Source organism: Giraffa tippelskirchi, chromosome 2, assembly GCF_054371585.1.
Source record: "Giraffa tippelskirchi isolate mGirTip1 chromosome 2, T2T-mGirTip1v1.2.pri, whole genome shotgun sequence".
In the NCBI taxonomy this organism is placed as follows: Eukaryota; Metazoa; Chordata; class Mammalia; order Artiodactyla; family Giraffidae; genus Giraffa; species Giraffa tippelskirchi.
Window position 1 is genome coordinate 62,245,591 of NC_137276.1, and position 12,616 is coordinate 62,258,206.

Sequence of the window (12,616 nt, forward strand, 5' to 3'; positions counted from 1 at the left end):
GTAGCTGACACCACTGAACAGATTCTCTATCCATCTTGTATTTATCATGCATTGCAGATATAGTGCATCCTCTAATTTAAGTTCATTTTCATAGAGTAGGAACAGCAAAGATTAGCCAGTGTCCTTCCTCAAATAAATTCCTGCTGGTAAGCATCTCTAAGCATGGTTTAATAGATTTAATAAAGAACAAAATGAGTTGACAAGCAAATTCAGTCATAGGAAGGGGAGGCTAATTTTAAAGGTTTGAATTTTGGGGAAATTGTGCAAATTCACAATGAGGAAGACACTTATACAATATGTAGATCTGGAATATACAAAGCCTTAAAATAAATGTCTCCATAAAGAGCAGCAAATTGCATGTTTTGAATCTGAAGGCAGTATACCAGCTCCTGTAAGATAAAAAAATCTGCATGCTTTTCACTTTTCCAAAAAGAGTTCATTGCTAAGACAGGAAGGGCCACATGGTATAGGAAGACAGCCATCCAGGTAATTATTATCAATGCAGAGCTATCTTTTCATGACCCTTTTCTCCCTTGTACACATTTACAACATGGCTTTTCCTGTCACAACAACTAAAGATTATATACTACCCGGTTTCTTTGCTTACATGATTCTCTTTGACTGGACTGCCCTCCTTTCTTTAAGTTCCTCCTAAAATTCAAGACTTAGCAAGGATATCAATGTATCTTAGGAAAGGTCCTTAATATCTCTGAATTTTGTCTGAAAAATTGTTTTTTTTTTTTTACTTTTCTTTCTGTTTCATTCACTTTTAATTATGGAGATTTTAAAACATATGTAGAAGTGGAAGTAATAACATAATAACCATCCCCCATAAATCCATCACCCAGCTTCCACAATTATTAACTCATGACAAATCTCATTTATCATCCCACATCACTATTTACCACCCACTGAATTAATTTTGAAACATAATTTTAAGTAAACTTCTCAATCTTGATTTTGATAATTCTAAAATAATAAAGTTGAAATAAATTAACTGTAGGGTTCCTTCTTCCCACAATTTGACAATAGTTTCTTCTTTTACCTATTTCAGGCTTATATATTTAATTCAATAAAAAATCTACTACATATTCTCTATAGCATCTTTCTTCAAGGTTTACTGATCTCCTTCTTTGAGTTAATACAACCCATATAGTCTGTACCAATAACTAAGAAATATAATTATACTTTGTTGTATTCATTGCGTTTTCCATGTGGCGCTAGTGGAAAAGAACCCACCTGCCAATGCAAGAGACATAAGAGACATGGGCTTCATCCCTGGGTCGGGAAGATCCCCTGGAGAAAGAAATGGCAACCCACTCCAGTATTCTTGCCTGAAGAATCCCACGGACAGAGGAGCCTGGCGGGCTATAGTCCATGGGGTCGCAAAGAGTTGGACACGACTGAAGTGACTTTGCATGAGTGTATTCACATTTTGATGTGTACCAATTTTATTTCTCAGCTAGATCTTTAAGGCTATCTTAAATTTCAGTGTGCTGAAGAGTACTGAACAAACACAAAGTAATAATTGCTATTGTTTATAACAGTTATTAATGAGCTGATTGGTTTTAACCCTAATGATTCAGAGAATATTTCAAGGTTTTTTATTTTGGCTTTAACAGTAGGCAGCATCATATTGACAATATTACTCATTTCAATGAATAAATGTTTGTTTATTAGATGAAATTTCTATTCTATTTCTATGACAGTTATAAAATAGATGGCTGAGTAAAAACAGAAGTAAGGTTTTCTTCTTGAAGTTTAAAAATAAGAAAGTAACTTACTTCTGAATTCTACTTGCTCAAAATCAGATAAATTTATTTTATTCAAGCATGGTACTTGATAAGTAAAATTTATTTATTTATTTATCTTCAGTAAAGACATTTCTAGACTGACAATATCGCCAAAATTTCAAAACAAATAAACAAAATCAAAGTAGATTTACTTAACTGAATTTTAATAAACATAAGCTCTTGAAACACTTTTTTACTGGAAGAAGACAGGTGTATTTATTAAAATAAACAATAAAAGGTACATTTTTACAGATATAGAACAACCGATCCTAAAATTTGCAGGGGGCCACAAACTACTCTAAATAGCCAAAGCAATCTTGAGAGAAAGAATGAGGCTAGAGGCATCACACTTCCTGATTTCAAATGATATTACCAAGGTAGAGTAGTCAAAACAATATAGTACTGCAGAATAAAACAAACACATAGCTCAATGGAATAGAACAGAGAGCCCAGAAATAAACACATGCATACATGGTCAATTCATTTATGACAAAAGAGCCAAGAGGACACAATAGGGAAAGGATAGTTTCTTCACAATAAGTGGTATTGGGAAAACCAGACAGCCATACGCAAAAGAATGAGACTGGACCACCATTTTACAACATACATAAGCATCACCTTAAGGGGAATGAAAGACTGGAAGCTAAGACTTGAAATCAAACAACTCTTAGAGGGAAACAAAGGGAGTAAGTCCTTGGCATTGGTCTTGATGAATTTTTGGATTTGACACCAAAAGCAAAGGCTAAAATAACAATAATAAGTGGGAGTTAAAACTAAAAAAACTCCTGTATAGCAAAGGCAACTATTAACAAAGTAAAACACAACCTACAGAATGGGAGAAAATATTTGCAAGTCATATACCTGATAAGGGATTAACATCCAAAATATATAAAGAACTCATACAATTTAACAGCAAAAGAGCAGATAATCCAATTTAAAAAGGGACAGAGGATCTGAATATACATTTTTTCAAAAGAAGACAACAGATGGCCAATAAGTACACGAAAAAGGTACTAAAAATAACTACTCATCAGGAAAATACAAATCAAAATTATAATGAGGTATCACCTCATACTTGTTAGAATCGCTCAACTATCATAAAGATAGGAAATACCTGTTGGCAAGAATGTGGATAAAAAGGTACCTTTTTGTACTGTTGGTGGTAATGTAAATTGGCGCAGCTGCTAAGAAAAACAGTATGGAGGCTCTTCAAAAACAAGTAGAACTACCATAAGATTTAGCAGTTCTACTTCTGAGTCATGAAGGAAACAAAAACACTAACCCAAAGAGATATCTGCACCCCCATGTTCGCTGCAGTATTATTTACAATAGCCAAGACATGGAAAAAACCTATGTGTCCCCTGATAGACATTTAGGATGGACAGACTTCAGAATGGATAAAAATAATGTAGTACATATACATCAGCTCATGCATGTGTGCACACACATGGTGAAATATTATTTAGCCAAAACAAAGGAAATGCTAGTATTTGAAACAATATGGATGAAACTTCAGTCCACTACGCTAAGCAAAATAAGTCAGACAGACAAATACTGTATGATCTCACATATATGTAGAATTAAAAAAATAATAATAAAAACCTCAAAGTCACAGATACAGAGAACAGATTGGTGGATGCCAGCTGCGGGAGTTGGAGTGGGAGTGACAGTGAGTATAGTGCATGAAGGAGATTTTAAAAAGAAAAATGTACACTGTTTTGAGTAATTTATAATAGAAAGTATATAAAATTTTTAAATAATGATTAATCTACGTAATACTGGGTTTTTCCCACAGCTTCCACATGTACCTGTAGCCAGTATGGTGTCCTCTCTCCCTTGGGTGAAAATCACGATTCGCTGCCTCTTTGAGTTGACTTTTGGCAGAGCCTGTGTCTTTCTGGCTATTTCTTTAATGTCTTCAGTCTATTAATAGAAAGGAGGAAAAATATGCTCATAACCAATACAATAAACTAAAATTTTATAGTAGATTAAGGATTTAGTTTCTCATGCTCAAAATAAGAAAGACTTGATCATAGAGTTATTATATAAAAATTTTAACTACATACAGAAGTAAACAGAAGAGTACCACAATCTTCAAGGAACCTATCATCAAGCTGCAATGATTTGAAATTTATGATGAATCTTATTTCTATTTATCTACCTACCTTTCATATTATTCTTAAGGAAATCTCACATACTATATAAGCCACATGTAAAATGCTTTATTATGTATTTCTGAAAGGCAATGATTCAAACATAACCATCTATTATCATATTTTTAATTAACAATAATTCTTTAATATCAACAAAAGTCAGTTTTCAAATTTCCAATTAATGAGAGATTTGTAAAAAAGAGTATTACTGAAATATTTTAGAGACTTACAGAGCATAATTATGCTGATTCTGGAAATAATGCAGTTAATATAATAAATTTTTCAAAGAACTAAAATGAGAGAGATGCTAACCATTTTCTAGAGACTTAGCTTTTTTAAAGATAAAGTTTAAAAAAGTACAGATTGGTTCTAGAAGCCCTCATGCTCTTTTTCATGATCACATAGGCTGCCAAGTTTTATATCATAAATGTTCAGTCTTGAAATCTAATTCTTGAGGTATGGGTTAGATTTTTAGAATCATGTTTTCAACTTTTTTGAATTAAAAAATATATTTCCATTAGTTTTTTTAATAACTAATTTATTTTATTTTTTTGGTTCCCCTAGGTCTTCATTGCTGCATGCATGCTTTCTCTAGTTGCAGTAAGCAGGGGTTATCCTCTAGTTGTGGTGTACAGACTTTTCACTGCGGTGGCTTCTCTTATTGTGGAGCACAGGCTCTAGGCACATGGCTTCAGTAGTTGTGGCTCATGGGCCTAGAACTTGCAGGCTTCAGTACTTGTGGCAGGTAGGCTCAGCAGTTGTGGCACGTGGGCTCAGCAGTTGCAGCACACAGACTTAGTAGTTGCAGTGAACAGGCTTAGCTGTTCTTCGGCTTGTGGCGTCTTCCAGGACCAGGTATTGAACCTGTGTCTCCTGCATTGGCAGGCAGATTCTTATCCACTGTACCACCAGGGAAGTTCTCAACAATTTTAGATAATTTAAAAACCCATGTTTGAATTCAGAGGGCTGCTAAAATTGTCCATGGTCTGGAGTTTGTTGGTAGCTTCCTCTATAACTGTGCAAAGTTTAAAAAAGTTATGGAGAGAGAAATATATACCAGAGTGGAAATACATCTAATAGAAGAAATTAATTAGGATATATAGGACAGAAAAATTTAGGTAAGCAAAGCAGATAAGTCACACTGGCTACAAACAACATCAGAAACCATGGTGTTTTTAAAGGTATGACAATCTTTAATGAAATATTTGTAGGCTGCTTAGTCACAAAATACTTAAGAAATTCTGGATGATGTATGAATCTAAGCTTCTTCTAAACCTAACATCATGATTCCTGAGGACTGCTATTCCTGAAAAAAATAGCCATTTGTGGTTGGACAATGCTGCTGACCTTTCCAACATGCTGACTATTTCACTTCTGTTTGCTTATTTTAGAAAAAAACTATGCCTGAAACTCTGATGAGAAAAGAAATTCCCTCAGTTGGAGGGGAAAGACTATTAAAAATGACCAGTAACATTTGAAACGATCCCCCCAAATGACACTGTCTTATAATAATAATGTCTCTAATAAATATATACATTAAAATTACATATATTCTCCAAATCTCTTTACTACAGACATATTTTATTAATATAGGATTTTTGCTTATGATTGAGTACAGTTCATTTTTAGTAAAGATAGGAGGCAAACTCCAGAAAGATTCCCTTTACCATCTTAGGAGTGGAATTTTATGCATGTACTGGATGATTTTTAAGTAGAGATTCTTCTTAAAAGTGGTATAAGGAATAAATTAAGAGTGATATTTGGTTGTCTTATACCAACCTTGTGAAAAAAAAGAATGTTTTGTGGGAGTTTTGGTAACCTAATCAAAGCAACATTTTTTTCATGCCTCAAGTTAAACTTTATAAAAACAGCAAATTCAAGATTGAAACAAACTTTTCAAATATAAAAGATAAATCTTCACAGAAAGATTAAGCTTTATTCTATTTGTATCCATATCTACAGTTCCATTGTGCACCAAATCAAAGTATCCCACACTAGGCTTTGAGGAGTCATTGCTTTGCCCTCAACAGATGATTCCCATCTAGTATAAAAGCTTTTCTTAAAACTTCAATTTTGTCTTCCTAACAACATATATTTTGAGTTCTGTAAAACTTGAAAACATGAACCTCTTCCTTATCTCCTGGTAGTTCTTTCTCCTATATATCTGCTCTAACATATCTTAACAGAATGATGAAATTACAAGGGATTTTAGAGTATGACACAACTGGATTTACTATTTTTGACATTGTTATTCAGTTGCTCCGTCGTGTCCGACTCTGCGACCCCGTGGACTGCAGCATGCCAGGCTTCCCTGCCCTTCATCATCTCCCAGAGCTTGCTCAAACTTATGTCCATTGAGTTGGTGATGCCATCCAACCACCTCATCCTCTGTCTTCCCCTTCTCCTGCCCTCAATCCTTCCCAGCATCTGGGTCTTTTCTAATGAGTCAGCTCTGTGCATCAGGTGGCAAAAGTACTGGAGCTGCAGCTTCAGCATCAGTCCTTCCAATGAATATTCAGGGTTGATTTCCTTTAGGATTGACTGGTTTGATCTCCTTGCGAGTCCAAGGGACTCTCAAGAGTCTTCTCCAGCAGCACAGTTCAAAAGCATCAATTCTTTGGCTCTCAGATTTCTTTATGGTCCAACTCTCACATCCATACATCAGTTCAGTTCAGTCGCTCAGTTGCGTCCAACTCTTTGCGACCCCATGAGCTGCAGCACGCCAGGCCTCCCTGTCCAACACCAACACCCGGAGCCTACCCAAACTCATGTCCATTGAGTTGGTGATGCCATCCAACCATCTCATCCTCTGTTGGCCCCTTCTCCTCCTGCCCTCAATCTTTCCCAGCATCAGGGTCTTTTCAAATCAGTCAGCCCTTCGCATCAGGTGGCCAAAGCATTGGAGTTTCAGGGTCAACATCAGACCTTCCAATGAATACCAACTACAGGAAAAACCATAGCTTTGATTATATGGACCTTTGTCAGCAAAGCAATGTCTCTGCTTTTTAATATGCTGTCTAGGTTGGTCATAGCTTTTCTTCCTATTTGTGTGACCTCAAATAGTAAATTTTTATACACGGAATATCTGTACAAAAAAGATCTTAATGAACTAGATTACTACAATGGTGTGGTTAGTCACCCAGAGCCAGACATTCTGGAGTGTGAAGTCAAGTGGGTCTTAAGAAGCACTGCTGTTAATAGAGCTAGTGGATGCGATGAAATTCCAGCAGAACTATTCAAATCCCTAAAGGATGATGCCATCAAGGTTCTGCATTCATTATGTCAGCAAATCTGGAAGACCCAGCAGTGGCCCCAGGACTGGAAAAGGTCAATTCTTATCCCAATCTCCAAGAAGGGTAGTACCAAAGAAAGTGCTAAACATTGAACAGTTGCATTCATCTCCCATGCTAGTAAGGTCATGCTTAAAATCTTGCATGCTAGGCTTCAGCATTATGTGAACCAAGACCTTCCATATGTCCAAGCTTGGTTTAGAAAAGGAAGAGAAACTAGAGATCAAATTGCTAACATTCACTGGATTATAGAGAAAGCACCGGAATTTCAGAAAAACATCTATCTCTGTTTCATTGACTATGCTAAAGCCTTTGACTGTGTGAACCATGACAAATTGTGGAAAGCTCTTAGAGAGATAGGAATACCAGATCATCTTACCTGTCTCCTGAGAAAACTGTATGTGGGTCAAGAAGCAACAGTTAGAACCCTGTATGGAACAAATGATTGGTTCAAGATTGAGAAAGGAGTATGAGAGGGCTGTCTGCTGTCATCCTGTTTGTTTAACCTATGCACTGAGCACATCACGAGACATGCCAGGCTGGATGAGTTACAAGCTGGACTCAAGATAGGTGGGAGAAACATCAACAACCTCAGATATGCAGATGACATCACTCTAATGGCAGAAAGCGAATTGAAACTAAAGAGTCTCTTGAGGGTGAAGGAGAAAAGTCAAAGAGCTAGCTTAAGACTAAATATTAAAAAACTAAGATCATGCATGGCATCCAGCCCCCTTACTACATGGCAAATAGAAGGGGGAAATCGTGGAAGTAGTGACAGAATTCTTCTTCTGGGGCTCCAAAATCACTGCGGACTGTGACTGCAGCTGACAAACCTAGACAGCGTGTTGAAAAGCAGAGACATTATACTGCCGACAAAGGTTCGTATAGTCAAGGCTATGGTCTTCCCAGTGGTCATGTACAGTTGTGACAGCTGGACTGTAAAGAAAGTAGAATGCCAAAGAATTGATGCTTTTGAACTGTGCTGCTGGAGAAGACTCCTGAAAGTCCCTTGGACAGCAAGGAGATCAAACCAGTCAATCTTAAGGGAGATCAACCCTGAATACTCACTAGAAGGACTGAAGCTCAAGCAGAAGTATTTTGGTCATCTTATGCAAACAGATGACTCAGTGGAAAAGTCCCTGAATGCTGGGGAAGATTGAGGACAGAAAGAGGAGAGGCTATCAGAGGATAAAATGGCTGGATGGCATCACCGACTCAATGGACATGAGTTTGAGTAAACTCTGGGAGTTGGTGATGGACAGGGAGGCCTGGCGTGCTGCAATCCAAGCAGTCGCAAAAAGTTAGACACGACTGGGCAACTGAACAACAAAGAAGGTAAATATACCTCTCTGAAACTCCATTTTCTCATCTACAAAACTAAGACAATAGTATTTGTGTTAAAAGATGTTGAGAGTGAAGTATGCTAAAATTAGTTGGCAAAAGTCTGAAGAAAAACATGGTATTTGCTTAGTCTTATAGTATCTCCCTCTAAACTTATTCATTACAGAAGGAAAAACAGAAATGTTAATAGTGGAGAAGGTTGACAGACATCCGTTTACCCCAGTGATCAACTTTAGTGATGCTTAAATTAGTGGGTAAAATGGGATATCTGCACAGGTACCACCCCCAAGATATTTTATCAACTACAATGGGAAAATAGTTAACTTCATAGGGGATAAATACCACCTTAACCTAGTGATCAAAGTTAACATCACCAACAGTAAGACATTGGGATATCATGTATATGCCCATTATGATGCATTGAGAAGGGCATAATACCTCTGTGTTATTTCTACCAAAAATGCAGAATCTTAATTTAAGTATGAGAGATATTCAGTTCCGTTCAGTTCAGTCGCTCAGTTGTGTCCGACTCTTTGCAACCCCATGAACCGCAGCACACCAAGCCTCCCTGTCCATCACCAACTCCCAGAGTTTACCCAAAATCATGTCCATTGAGTTGGTGATGCCTTCCTACCATCTCATCCTCTGTCGCCCCCTTCTCCTCCTGCCCTCAATCTTTCCCAGCATCAGGGTCTTTTCTAATGAATCAGCTCTTCACATCAGGTGGCCAAAATATTGGAGTTTCAGCTTCAACATCAGTCCTTCCAATGAACACCCAGGACTGATCTCCTTTAGGATGGACTGGTTGGATCTCCTTGCAGTCCAAGGGACTCTAAAGAGTCTTCTCCAACACCACAGTTCAAAAGCATCAATTCTTCGGCGCTCAGCTTTCTTCACAGTCCAAGTCTCACATCCATACATGACCACGGGAAAAACCATAGCCTTGACTAGACGGACATTTGTTGGCAAAGTAATGTCTCTGCTTTTTAATATGCTATCTAGGTTGGTCATGAATTTCTTCCAAGGAGCAACCATCTTTTAATTTCATGGCTGCAGTCACCATCTGCAGTGATTTTGAAGCCCAGAAAAATAAAGCCAGCCACTGTTTCCCCATCTATTTGCCATGAAGTGATGAGACCAGATGCCATGATCTTAGTTTTCTGAATGTTGGACAAACCTAAACTGAGGGACATTCTACAAAATGACTGACAGGCAGTCTTCAAAAGTATGAAGATCATGAACAACAAGGAATGAGTGAGAAACTGTTTGATAAGAGACTAAGAAGACAAATATATGCAATGTGTGATTCTGTACTAGATTGTGGAAGAGAAAAAAGAAATTAGAGGAAAAACTGGTGAAATGAGAATAAATTCTATAGTTCAGTTACTAACACTGTACTAATGTTGACTTCCAGGTTTTGATCATTATACCTTGGTTCTGTAAGATATTTACATTAGGAGAAGCTAAGTGAAGGTATCTAGAAATTCTCTGTACATTTTTTTCAAATTTTCTGAATCTAAAATTGTTTCAAAATATAAAGTTAAAAATATTTTTTTGTGTGTGTGAGGAGGAAAAATAAGGTAAGTGAAAGAGCTGAATGCAGTATTTAGCACATGCCAAGTACTTAATAAATATTAATGTATTTCCTATATTTACTGTCATTTAAATACGCTCCAAAACTGTCAAATCCTAAACTGCCTGAAAATCTCTAGAAAGGACCTCAAGAGTTTTGTTTGTTTTTTTTTTTTTGGCTGTGGTGGGTCTTCAGTGCTGCTCATAGGTTTTCTCTAGTTGTAGCGAGTGGCCTCATTACTTGTAACATATTTAGTTGCTTAGGCTCATTACTTGTAACACATTTAGTTGCTTAGTTGCTCAGTGATAGGTGGGAACTTCTTGGACCAGGGATCGAACCAGTGTCCCCTGCATTCCAAGAGGTGGATTCTTAACCAATGGCCCACCAGGGAAGCCCTCTGAAGAGTTCTGAGTATTGAGAATTCAATTATGTTATCCAATAAGGGAGGAGAAAGAGAAAAAAGGAAGAAAAATACAAGAAAGCTCACAATTTAAATATGAGCCATGTATAAACAGCTATGAGCACTCTAAAATACTCATTACCTCTTAACCAGTCTAGACAGTACATATTATTACTATGTCCCTATTTTACAGATGCAGAAAGCAAGAGCCATGTATATAGCTCTAAAGTACTCATTAAATCTTTACTCTAGGAAATACATGCTATTACTATATTCCCATTTTATAGATGAAGAAATTGAGTCACAGAGAGGTTAAGTAACTTCCCAAGGTCATAAACATACTAAAAGTGGAGCCAGGACTAGCATGCACAAAGTCTTGATTCCAACACTCTTCCCTGTTATCCACAGATCATGCTGCGTCTACGAATTCTGGTTATGTGATTTCTGTTGTGATCACAAAACTAAAGCATCTTCATGTTAAACAATTATATGCCACAGTCACAAGTCATTGCTGATCTTGCATTTAAATATGATAATTTTCTTAATTATTCTGGTTTGTATTTTACCCTAGTGAATTTCAACTTCTGAATTTCCAGATATTTCTCATTTTCCAAGGTCGTTTGAAAATCTGATTTCCTCCTCCAATGTGTTAGACTGTGAGAAAGAAGTGTAGTTTATAAAGAATACCAGATTCAAGACAGCTGAGCTCAGATTCTGACTCCATTATCTGTTAGCTATGTGACTCTGAACATGTTATGCAGTTTATTTTTTTTTTTCTGTTCAACTGATATGGCAATACATGCCCTACCTACCCCTCCAAGGTTTGTATGAATATTAAATGTACTAATGATATGTTAGAAAATGTTTTATCAACTTTGAATCATTTCATAAATGTCAAATTATGCTTTTATTGTCACTGGTGGTCACACACTTTAGCACTGTTTTCCAAATTACTATATTGTCTTCATTCCATTTTTAACAAGCTGATGATACAAATGTAAAAGAATACTGTCACCATCTATCTACTCCTATAGAAAAGCAAATATGGTGTTCATATATATTGCCCCATTTAATCACACAATATTCTGCTTTGTTTCCCAATAGGAACTCCTATAATAATCATGGTGGTCATATGATGTGTCAGTCTCCATCCTGTCTCATACCACTTCCTCGTCACTCATTCCATTCCAGTTGCACTGGCCTCCTGACACTACCTGGAGTACACAGTACATTATGCTCTTCTGTGTCTAGAGTCCTGCAAACTCTTGTTCTCTCTGGTTTGTTTCCCTGTTCCTTGTTTTGCTTTTTTCTGTCATAGCTAGATATTTTTATTTTTTAGTTTTACTTCCTCAGAGAGTCACTCCAATGATTAGAGTATCTAAAACAGGAGGCTCCCACCTTTTCTTTTACTGTACACTTTCATTATTTCTACCTTGTCTTCAGGGTCTATCGAAGTGTTAGGCACAAAGTAAGTGCTCAGCAAGTATTTGTTGAATGAGCAAGTGATTAAATCAAGAGAATCATGACTATTATATCTCTTTCTGTTAATTGAGTGTTTTAAAACTGTTATCATTTGGGACTCAGTCACTTAGGGAAGCAGCACTGTACTCTATCAACAAACATGATCTAATTTAGTGTCTCATTTCCAGAAACTCTTGGCGATCATTCACTGTGCATTCTTTATATTGTGAGGAACACAGGAACATTAGAAAAATCTTGGGAGAATTCTTTGGTAATCAATACCTTCTGAAACTCTCTGTGGACTTGCTATCCAGTGCTAATCAATGGAACTTTCTATGAAGATGTCATGTTCTACATCTGCTTTGTCCAATATGGTAGTCACTGTCTTCACAGGCATACACTTCAGATGTGCCTAGAGACTGAGGAACTGAATTTTTAATTTAATTTAATTTAAATAGCCACACATGGCTTATGGATGTCTATTGGATAGCACTATTCAATACTTTCTTCTCTCACTGGTATAAGATGATAGAGCTGTCATTGGTCAGAGAAAGACTACAAGCCCGGAAGTCTCTGGGCAGAGGCATGGGCTGTAGGGAAGTGGG

The 12,616-nt window shown here is 36.8% G+C and overlaps 1 protein-coding gene across 7 annotated transcripts in view; it reads right to left on the reverse strand.

Annotated features, from left to right (window-relative positions):
• ADK (adenosine kinase) overlaps window positions 1–12,616 on the reverse strand; it is a 519,359-nt gene that overhangs the window by 88,443 nt on the left and 418,300 nt on the right. For 6 of the 7 annotated variants that reach the window (XM_081564617.1, XM_081564638.1, XM_081564597.1 and 3 more), the window contains one exon: window positions 3,602–3,716. The exons of the other annotated variant lie outside the window; for it this stretch is intronic. In XM_081564617.1, the coding sequence (XP_081420743.1) occupies window positions 3,602–3,716 (115 nt within the window). The remainder of the gene's footprint in view (window positions 1–3,601; window positions 3,717–12,616) is intronic. 7 annotated transcript variants of the gene reach the window in all.